We start from the raw sequence: 11,031 nt of genomic DNA, 5'->3' as shown, positions 1-11,031 counted from the left end.
ACACACCATCCCTTTGGTCAGATGAGTGAAAGCTGGTGTGGCTCAGTGTCAGAAGAGAATGAAGTAAGCCTTTAGTGACGTGTAGGGTGGTTGGTAAACCAGAGTATTGGGAGGATGAGGATCACTGTAGTCTTAAAGTGCAGCCCGAAGGGAAAATAATCTCTGAGCAAGGAAAATCTGTTGCTTGAGAATAACCAGGGTAGGTTACTTACATGACAAATTATCATATAATAAAATAATGGTATTTGGGCACAGCATGCATAACTTTCTAAATTAATAATCTCAAATATATTTTAGAAAAACTAATGTTAACCATCTTTTTCAGCCTTTTTAATTCCAGCAGACACTTTAATTTGTTATCAAATCCCAAAGATCTATAATGGTTAGCCCCATCTCTAAGTAAGCCAAAGCCCACAGGGTAAAAACCTTCCTCCAGCTGCCCTGGAAGTGAGAGAATCCAGCATCCTTGGGTTTAAAAATGTCAAGATTATGTTCAATCAATTACAACCTTTTGATAACCCTTTGCATTATCTGTGGCATTCAAAACAAAACAAAGCTCTTCTCATCCCTCCAACCACTTTACATTGGTCTCCATAGTCACCACATCCCAGGCTCACTAGACTTGGCTGATCTAACGTTCATTGCTGACTGTTACACACTTATTCAGTGAACTGGTGTGTAAACTTTCACTACCAGTCTTTCCCCATCACTAATTCCTGCAAGGAAATAAAAGAAATTCTGACTTTTATATTTCTGAAATTTATTTCTTGAGAATTTCTTAAAAAGCAGGAGGAGATCTCTTCTGAAGAAAGATATCTGAGCCAGTGTAACGACACACTCCCTCAGTCCCAGGACTCAGAGGCAGGTAGATCTCAGCGAGTTGGAAGCCAGCCTGGTCTACATAGTGAGTTCTAGGACAGCCAGGGCTACATAGTGAGACTGCCTAAAAACAAATACAAAAACAAACAAACAAACAAAAAAAGATATCTGAATAGTCCTTTGTGCAAAACATGAAGGTATTTTTTTCTTTTGGAGATGAGATCGTGTGATATTACTCAAGTTGCCCCCAAATTCCTGGTCTCAAGTGATCCTTGTTCCTCAGCTTCCCTGTAGCTGGAATTTCATGCTCATGCCAACACCCAGGTGAGCTCCTAGCACTTCTCTTCACGGGAGCACGCTCTTGATTGGCACCAGGCATAGAATGGGCGCTCAAGAAATTGAGCACCCAGCAAACGGAAGCACCCACAGCACAGCTTTCCATGTGTGCCTTACATAATCCCAGCTTCTTCCCTGTGGTCTGCCACACAGCTCAATGAGTATCTTTGTTCCCATTTGACAGGTGATTTAGTATCTCACTGACAATAAACACAAGTCAGGTCGCTTAGCTAAGGACACGTAGTTAGGAAAGAAGTGGTCTCTGAAGAGACTTCCTCTGTTAAGCAGGGTTCTGAGAACAGAACAGAGGTGATTCACAGAGCTCAGAAAGTTCTATCACCGGGGTGGCCCAGTGGGCTGATTCCCACTGTGTACTTCATAGGCTTCGGGTTGGTGTTGTTCAAGGTAATTCACAGTTGCTGTGCCTGTAGAAATAATAATACTATTTCTCTGTGTATGTAGACTATTCTCATTATCCTTGTAGTTGTATTCATAAAATCACTGTAAACACTGAACTAGCAAATACCACTCTCCTAGATGATCAAGTTCCTATAAGCTTTGGTAAGCCAGTCAATGTATAACCTTATTTTGCATATGTTTGTAGTTTGTTGTTATTTTGATATGGGATCATACTATATTGCCTAGTCTGTTCTTGCACTGCTGGGCTCAAATGATCCTCCTGCCTCAGCCTCCGGGTAACTGGGACTATAGTGTACCCTGCTTCTGTTTAAAGCCACCTTACTTGATCTATATTGAGAACTCAAATTCGATCCATTGAATTCACAGCCAACATCTCAGATCTAACACATTCTTCTACCTTTGGGTGCACAAGAAACTTGACAGCATTCCAGTACAACACTTGGGTCATCTTAGACATTGGAAGAAACAAAACCTCACAGATGTGAAGAATATGATGCCAAATGGACCACAGAGAGTAAAGTCTGAGAGCGGAGAGAAGAAGGTAGAGTGGCCACGCTCCTCACCAGGGCGGGCAGCAGGAAACGGACTTCTTGCTGCTCTGTGCTGTCTTCCACGGACTGTGAAAGCCACAAGTACTGACCTGGGCTACAGATTTTAGTGACAGGAAAGCTTAACATGAACTCTACAAATAAAGTCTCCGTGTTCATGCTTCACATTTTCAAATATCTTCAGTGTCATAGGTTACACACACAGCTTGTCTCCATCTAGAAGATTGTAAAATTAGGAGAACGAGCTGTGCAGACTGACCTGTTCCTGTGCCAATCACCCAAAGGGCCACTCTGCTAGGCTTGCAGCCTGTGCAGGCTGGTGCTCACCAGGCTTCAGTCTTGGCAGGCGTTCTGCTTTTGACCTCCTGAATGTCTCAATTGATTTTTAAAACAAGAATTAGGTAGTTTCAGCTTCACTGGAGCCCACCAATTTTCATCACAACACATGTAAACAGATTAGTGATTAGGGAGACCAAGATATACCGTTTACTTATCAGGTAGACTACACCTTTTTCTTTTCAAAGCACCTGATTACGTGATAAATTGCAGGACCATTTGTGGAGGATGGGCAATAGTAGACTCTGATAGGTATTAGTTCATCTAGTCTATGTGATACTCTGAGCTGGTTATCTTCACTGACTTGTCAGAAGCTGAGGCCCTGAGAAGGTGAGTAACTTAAAGTGTGTGTGTAGTAGGTAGCGCAGGTAGCACAGAGACCCAAATGACCACAAGTCCATGGTTTTACCACTGCGTTCCACAGCTGAGTTTTGGGCTCAAATTTGTAAGTGATATAAAGTGTTAATTTTGTGATCCCAGTGAACCTTTGAATAGATCTATAAAATGGGCTTTCAACAAAATGTGGATCCTCTGTCCATTTGTTTTCATGTGCACATCATCCAGAGGATAACAATACTATCAAAAGCCAGGCTGAGAATGTCAGTGGTAGGGTTCTTGTCTCAAATATGCAGTTCCTAGTATCCTCCAAAAATATTGAAGGAGGTAGAATTTAGAGTTTAAGTTCTGATAAATTTGTATCTTTAGTAAGAGATATTTAATGATTAAATGAGGTATTTGAGCCAACTAGGTTTATCCATTGTTTGTTTAGTTTTGTGTTTTGTTTTTTTGATTATGGTATCTATACATAGCCCTGGCTGTCCTGAAACTTACTATGTAGACCAGGCTGGCCTTGAACTCACAGAGATGCACTTGCCTCTGCCTCCCTAGTACTGGGGTTAAAGGTAAGCACCATCACACCCAGGCAAATTATTCTTGATAATTTTTATTGTCATATTATTAATTGGTACTTAGAATGGTTAGCGTTACTAAAACAACTCAAATTATTTGATGTTAATTGTTCTACAAAACATTTTTAATTCCTTTAATTAAAAATTGCCAGATCCAAATGCCAGCCCCTGCAGTCTGCATTCCCAGAAGTCTAAGGTGGTTCTTCAGAGGTTTTTTGAGAGGATTGGATTGGCAATTTTTGAGAGGATTTTTTTCTTACTTTGGCAATAGATATCTAAAGAGATCTATTTAATCACTTAAATACCAGCAGACTATTTTAGGTAGTTTATAATTATCTTTTGTATGTGCTTTTATTGTTGTTTTGTTTTCTGAAGCAGGAGTTCACTCTAGCCCAGGCTGACCCAGAGCTTACTCTGTAACCCTGACTGGCCGTGAACTCAATACAATCCTTCAACCTCAACCTCCTGAATGCTGAGGTTACAGATATGAGTGCTAAGGCACCCAGGTTCAACTGCTTCTTAATGGGCTCCTCTATTATAATTATACTGTGTTCAAACTGCAGCAGGTATTGTAAAAGATGCGGCTCTAAGCTCACAGATTTCCCAAAGCAGAGAGATAAAATAAAAAGGTTCATAAGTCAGAGATGGGAACGTAAACTGCAGGCCCATCTTAGATCAGTCACAGGCTATTGTGCAGGAAAATACAGCGTTAATTGTTGGGTGCTGCTGAATTTTGCAGTATTTGGGGGCAATAATGACCTGAGTCGGTTCTGTAGCATGTTTCCAAACATGGTCTCGCAGAAGAAGAAAGCACTGGTAAATGTGGATATGATGGTGAATCTGGCTTCTGAGTTGGACAGGAAACTAATAAGCAATGTGTTTGCAGGACGGCAAGAGTCAGCTGATAACTGGTGCGCTAACAAAATGGCATCTGTGAACAAGAGCATTGATGTGAAAAAAGACAGACTGAGCAGAAAGCAGCTTCTGGAAGAGATAAACGAAAAGCGTGAGTCCTACTGTCAGGTGGAGAGAAGCAATCAAGTCAGCTTCCTGCGAGTTCAGAAGAGGCACTTCAGCCAGGCCTACCAGTCTTTAGATTGTATGAACGTCAAAGAGTCTGTTCCTGAAAGTGGCAGGACCTCCTGGGTCGGTCGGGGCCTCTTTGTTCGCAAGGAGAGAAGGCACTTCCCACCAAAAAGTAAGATAATATGGTAGGACTCCTACCAACCTGCAGGGGGTAAATATGGAGACTCAGCAGAATTTCTGGGTTGAAAGGGGTTCGAAGACATTGCCCTGGGGGTCTCTGAAGGCAAAAATAGATTATTTGGTATAAGCTCCACTACAGACCAGAGACTCACTTTCTTGTGTCTGTAGGAACCCAGGCCCCACCACAGGCCAGTTCGTTCAGTGGACTGGTGTTTGGGCCTGCGTCTGCATTCCCAGCAGACTAAGGTGGTTCTTAACTGCCTGACAAGCACATTTTGAGAAAAGCTGCATTCCCTTCAGAGACCTCCTGTGTCACCAATTTCATTGTCTACAGAATTTGATGTTCAAAATTGAAGTAAAACGGAGTTTTAGTAACAAATGTGACATATAATGCCAAAAGAAGCAGTACTAAAACTATGGCAAGAAGTTGGGTGAAGGGTGGTGTTTTGGTATTACAAATATGGATTGTGACTATCTATTCTGCAGTCAAGGCAAGCAACTGACAATATCTTCTCATTTATTTAGAGAAAGTGTGCATATGTAATTATATTCACTATAGCCAATGCATTATTAATTTAGTTCACAAAGACTGGCCCACATTGACCATTAGTGGCCATGACTTTGCTTTTGGCCAGTGTCCTTAGGGAGTGGTGGTACAGTGTGGCATGGAAAGCCCAGACACTGCATTGTGATTTGAGGTTAGTCTGTAACAACTGTATTTCTTTTTTTTTTTTTTTTTTTTAAAAAAAAAACAAACAAAACTCAACTATCTTTATAAAAAAGAATGTTTTCCATTCCTAATTCTAAAAGAAAAAAGTGCAGTTCTTTAGTGGAACTATTCAGAAAAGCAGTATGTCAGTTCTCTGCACTTTGATGGTAGTGAGAACGTCCCCCTTAGAGGAACACACGTGGTTTCATACAATACAGAGCAGGACCATGCGTGGTTTCATACAGTTTAGAGTCTAGCATGTCTAATCCCACAACTAGCTTTCATACTGTCAAAACTGTAAACCAATAACCCCCAAACATTACGTCTTTCATATTTAGAAAGCCCCTTGCCTTTGATTTGAGTTTCATTGAGAAATAGGATGAAGATAAAAATGCTGGTTTATTGAAAAAAACAGACCTTCACTGGAGAAACTCCCTAAAAAGAGGTCAAGCAGCCATTCCCAGAGCAGAACTTGAGGTCTGCTGCTCTCGGCTGAGAACAAATGACGGAGAGAGCCCTGGAGGCCAGCAGGTGCAGAGAAAATCATTTGTTAAGTTAGGAGCTGGGACATTATTATTGAAAAAGGCATTAATTTGGTAGGTTTCAGCAAATTAAGTTATACACATCACTTGCTACAAAGTAACAGCCTCTCTTTGGAAGACAGTGCTCTCCTATCCTGAATGTCGAAGGGTGAGGAGGTCCAACACCCGCCTTGTGGTCCTCTCAGGGAGCCTCAGGCAGGCAGCTGGTAGACTGTACAGTTACTTTCTGTTACTGTGATAGGACGTTTTGAGTTACAGCTGCAGGGGGTTAGTGTCCATAATGGCAGGGTGGAGGCAGCAGGCAGGCATGGCGGGTGGAGCAGGATGCCTAGAGCTCACATCTTGGACCTGGAGCACAAAGCAGAGAGATATCTGTGAGGAGAGTGAAGCCCGAACCTCTCAAAGCTCAATCCCAGAGACGTACTTCTTCTGGCAAGACTGCATCCCCTAAACTTCCCCAAACAGCACCATGAACTGGGCACCAAGCGTTCAAATGCCTGAGCCTGTGGGGACATTGCCATTTAGACAACTGCCAGAGGACTTACATTTCATCTCCTTTCTGATGACCCCGCATTTTAATTTCTGACCCCTCTTCTGACCTTCAGCCATGAATACTGTCTATCACATTGTCACTCTACTTGAAGTCATCTACAGTTTAGTATCACTGAGACAAAATTCCTGTTACCAAACACATCACTTGTCAGCAGCCTCACCTTCCTCACCTGGGAAAGGAGCCGAAGTGGAACGCTGGCCCTCACACTCCACACAGTGTGTGAGCGAGTCCTATCAACGCCTCCTCCAGAATCAGTTCTGAATCTGAACCCTCCACTGCACTGGCCCAACCTATAATCAAAGGAGTGTATCGGGGCCCTCTGGCTACCTAGTTTGTACCCTTTCTGCTCCCACATTTACTTCACAGGACAGCCTGAGGGAACTGTTCAGAACATGTTACCCGCGCACAAAACTCATCTGTTTCCTCCCCCGAATTCCACCCCCCCCCCCCCCCCCCCCCCCCCCCCCCCCCCCCCCCCCCCCCCCCCCCCCCCCCCCCCCCCCCCCCCCCCCCCCCCCCCCCCCCCCCCCCCCGCCCCCCCCCCCCCCCCCCCCCCCCCCCCCCCCCCCCCCCCCCCCCCCCCCCCCCCCCCCCCCCCCCCCCCCCCACCCGAGGATAAACCACATCCCACCCTGTGGGGCACACGCCGAGGATAAAATCCACACCCCACCCTGTGGGGCACACACGCCGAGGATAAAATCCACATCCCACCCTGTGGGGCACACACCGAGGATAAAATCCACACCCCACCCTGTCCACACCCCCCCCCCCCCCCCCCCCCCCCCCCCCCCCCCCCCCCCCCCCCCCCCCCCCCCCCCCCGAGGATAAAATCCACACCCCACCCTGTGGCGCACACGCTGAGGATAAAATCCACACCCCACCCTGTCCTACACACCCCCCCTGTCATGATTCTCCGTGAACAGCCCAGTGCAGACCTCCTTTGCTCACCCTGGGTCTCTCTGCTTTGCTTTATTCCTCTCCTAGAAATAAGGATAGAGCCAGCTCCTACCTCAGGAACTTGGCCCACGCTCTTCTCCCTCCCCCGCCCCCTGTGTGTGTGTGTGTGTGTGTTGTGTGTGTCTGTCTGTCTGTCTGTCTGTCTGTCTGTCTCAAATATGCAGTGTCCACAGGTAATCCTAGCATAAGAACAAAGAAATGAAAGTAATGATCCTCTCTGCCCTTCAGGTTATTCCAAAAACTGTGCAATAGATTGGATTACTGAGATGTATTTCTTTTTGATGTTTTGTTTCTGAGTCTTCTAGCCTTTCATCATCTCACCAGCCTAATAAATGTATTTTTTATCTTTCAGATAATGCCATATTTGGATAAAGTACATGTCCAGAGACCACACAATAAATTCTCTTCCATCAGTCTTCAATGTCTGTGAATTATTTAGAAATACTATGAAAGAAACTGGCCTGGTGTCATGGTGAGCACCGGTAACCTCAGCACTCAGGAGGACAGTGAACTCCAGGCCAGCCTGGGCTATATCTCAGGCCCTTGTCCCTAACAGGGCTGGGGACGTGTGATAAAATAAGACCAGAGCTGCGTTTTTCACTTCCCAACAGTAGATAGCTAGCTTCGAGTAGCTTGAAGGGTGGCCTCCTACTTTCATGAACTTGGACACTAAAAGAAGAAATGAAACTCTTGGTTCACAGCAGAGAACTCTGGCTCTAGCTGATTCTCTTCCCCCAGTCCACTGCCTCAGAACCCTCAGGGCTAGACAGAGCTGCCAGGTAGACAGACAGACACAGGTTTGGCTGCAGGCGGAGGACCTCTGTTGAGCATAAACAGCCCAACCTTTGCCTATAAGGAGACTTTATCTTTATTGTATGAGGTGACCAGGCCTATCTCTGCTCCAGGGGAGACCTTATCTCTGTCTTCTGAGGCGATCACCTGGTATCAAGGCTATCAGAGCCTCTGCCCCCTGCCTGGACAGAAACAAGAGACCAGATCTACTGAGCTTGTGCCCTAAGAGTCCAATTAGAGATAACAAGGCACAGTGTTCTCTAGGGACGAGCACAAAGCTGCGAATGCCAGGTTATACACATCGTTGCACCTCTCCACCTCCTTTCCCTCTCCCTCTCCCCCCTCTCCCCTCCCCCCTTCTCCCCTTCTCCCCCTCTCCCTCTCCCCTCTCCCCTCTCCCTCCCTCTTCCCCCTCCCCCTTCTCCTGTAGGTATGTCTCTGCTCTGTAGAACTGGTTGCAGTTTTTTGAACTTGCCTCTGTCTCTGAGCTCCCTCCCCTCCTGTGGTTCATAATTCCTTCCTTCGGCCCTTCCCATTAAATAGTTCTTTTCTACTTTGCCCTGTGTACCCTATAGCAGTCTTAAGCTAAAGCCAGAAACTCAAAAGTACAGTTGTCTTTGGACTCTGACCCTACCTGAGACGGCAGACATCCTCTCACCTCCCGGGAGTGCTTCCTATCCATCAGTGACATGTGATAATGCCCTGGCTTCCTGCGGGGGCCCAGTTGAGCCCACAGGATTCTCACTGCTTCCCCACAACTCTGGGAAGGACATTAGTGTTGTGGCATTGTCACAGTTGTCACAGACAGCTGGTACTTCCTCTCTAAGCTCCTACTGACTTCATGTCCTTTCCCAGAACTGCAGTGTGCCCAGAGAGATGGGATGGCAGAGCTGGAGGCCAATCAAAGCCAACCAGACCATGACCATCTAAGTGGGCTTCTGAACAAGAAGGGCCTGGGTCAATATAAGGACTGGGTTGATTCCTCAGTATGGATGGGCTGTGTGAGAATACACAGACATAAAGGCCCTTACTCAAGTTTGTATTTTTCCTTGAGTGGAAGAGACTGCACTTAGGAGCAGAGAATCTGCACATTTCTCTCAGAGATTTTGCTGAAAACACTCTTCATATTATGCCTCCTTTGTAGGTTCTTCCTCCTCTATGAGCCTGTGAGACTGGTTACAGAGCATCTGGACCTCAGACATTGTTCCTAGGCTGGGGCGGTGGCACACACCTTTAACCTTGGCACTGAGCAGGCAGAGGCAGACGAGTGTTCAAGGCCAGCCTGGTTGGTGCACCTAGTGAGCTTCAGGCCAGCCAGGCTTACAGGGGGTTGGGGGCGGGGTGGGGGGACAGGAATGGAAAAACAATTCACTGCAGCCACATTGGGAGGAAGTCAAGAGGCCATCATTAGGGTCTGTGCATGGGGGTTAGAGTTAAACAGAGCAGAAACGTATGTCTAAGTAAGTAGTCCTGGTCAAGATGTATTCTCACCCACCATTGACACATCACTGTCTAGGCTCTGGTCTGTCCTGTAAGGTGATCTGACAAGTTGTCAGACCTGTATAATCTCTTCTTGGGAGAGAAGTTCCTCCTCTAGCTGGCACCAGATTAAAGGTTGTGATTTCTGGGGCAATTCCAGTTCCTTGAGGTTCATTATTTTAATATTCTGATAGCCAGCTAAAAGGACGGGTACAATTGTCTTTATAATAATGCAAGTCTTGGATGGAGGTCCAAGGGGACATCGGGACAGACTGTTGTGTCATTAATAAAGGGTGATCAATGTCTTGGGCCGACAACAGCATGGCGGGGGTTCTGAGGGAGGTTTGATGACGTGGTGGGGTGCTGAAGAGAGGAACAGGCTCCCCCGTGGCAGAAGTGGAGGTCTCTGCTTATCTCTGAGGACAGGGGAGGTTTCACAGCACAAGCCTGTAGCCAGGCTCTGATTCCCAGGCAGGAGGCAGGACAGGGTGGGGAGCAGGATGAGTGGTTACCAGCACCCCTTTGATGTAAGCTCACTCCCCCAGAAGTCTTAGCTGGAGGTTCACGGTGTTCTCTGCAGGGGCCGTGGTATCTGTGGGGGAGGAGGACAGCTGTAGGCACTGTGACCCAAGCAGCAGATGGATTCTAAGTCTTAAAAACACCTTCGCAAGATGCCAGGACTGGGACAGTATCTCAGTGGCTGCCATCACTCCATTCAAGCCTGTCACACTTCACTGTGCCCTGACTTCTATGCTTAAGCACAAGGTGACAGGCTTCCTAATTTCAAGAACCAATTAGCAGGTGTATGGACAAGCTGGGTCAGTCTCTTTTCTCCTGTTATCTTCTCCATCAGTGAAACCAGCAAACATCTCCATCCTGCATCACAGAGGCCTGCTCACTTCTTTAAAGATACGCTTTATTTGCCGGGTACAACTGCTTAGGAAGCTGAGACAGCATGGCTGAGCCTAGGTGTTTGGGCCAGCCTGAGCCACATAGTGAAGTGTGTCCCTTTAAGGTGTGGGGGAGGAATATCTCAGTGCTCTCACAACTGCTGTTTCTTCTGGAAAAGGCCCTTTTCCTTGTACAACTCAGATCTGGTTCCTTCTTACCGCGGCACACCTCAGCTAGGACATTGTGCCCAGAGGCACACTGACTGCCACATCTGAAGTATATCGAACTCTGCCATGCACACACTAATTATTAAGTATTCAAAGACAAAAATCCATGGAGCACCTTCTTTATTTTTAAGAATTTTTAAATTCATTTTACATACCAACCACAGATGCCCCTCTCCTCACTCCTCCTGCTCCCGGACCAGCCTCCCCCCTCCTGACCCACTTCCCATTCCCTCCTCCAACAGGGTAAGGCTTCCCATGGGGAGTCAGCAAAGCCTGGAACATTCAGTTGAGGCAGGACTAAGCCCCAT

At 46.4% G+C, this 11,031-nt stretch overlaps 1 protein-coding gene across 1 annotated transcript; it reads left to right on the top strand.

The window, feature by feature from the left end:
• The first annotated feature begins 1,462 nt into the window (after window positions 1–1,462).
• Spata45 (spermatogenesis associated 45) lies at window positions 1,463–7,750 on the top strand. The gene is made up of 3 exons (XM_028876725.2): window positions 1,463–1,560; window positions 4,254–4,565; window positions 7,687–7,750. Exons 2-3 carry the CDS (start codon window positions 4,292–4,294, stop codon window positions 7,704–7,706), a joined length of 294 nt encoding a protein of 97 aa, XP_028732558.1. The 5' UTR covers window positions 1,463–1,560; window positions 4,254–4,291; the 3' UTR covers window positions 7,707–7,750.
• Window positions 7,751–11,031: the final 3,281 nt, after the last annotated feature.

This window comes from Peromyscus leucopus, chromosome 15 (genome assembly GCF_004664715.2).
Source record: "Peromyscus leucopus breed LL Stock chromosome 15, UCI_PerLeu_2.1, whole genome shotgun sequence".
Classification (NCBI taxonomy): domain Eukaryota; kingdom Metazoa; phylum Chordata; class Mammalia; order Rodentia; family Cricetidae; genus Peromyscus; species Peromyscus leucopus.
Note: the sequence above shows the minus strand (reverse complement) of the source record. Positions and strands in the feature narration are given on the sequence as shown.

Excerpts from the sequence above, each read along its gene's own strand:
- Spata45 (XM_028876725.2), top strand. The coding sequence starts at position 4,292 with ATGGCATCTGTGAACAAGAGCATTGATGTGAAAAAAGACAGACTGAGC. Across the intron at positions 4,566-7,686 it reads AAGGCACTTCCCACCAAAAA|ATAATGCCATATTTGGATAA; the intron begins GTAAGATAATAT and ends TTTATCTTTCAG.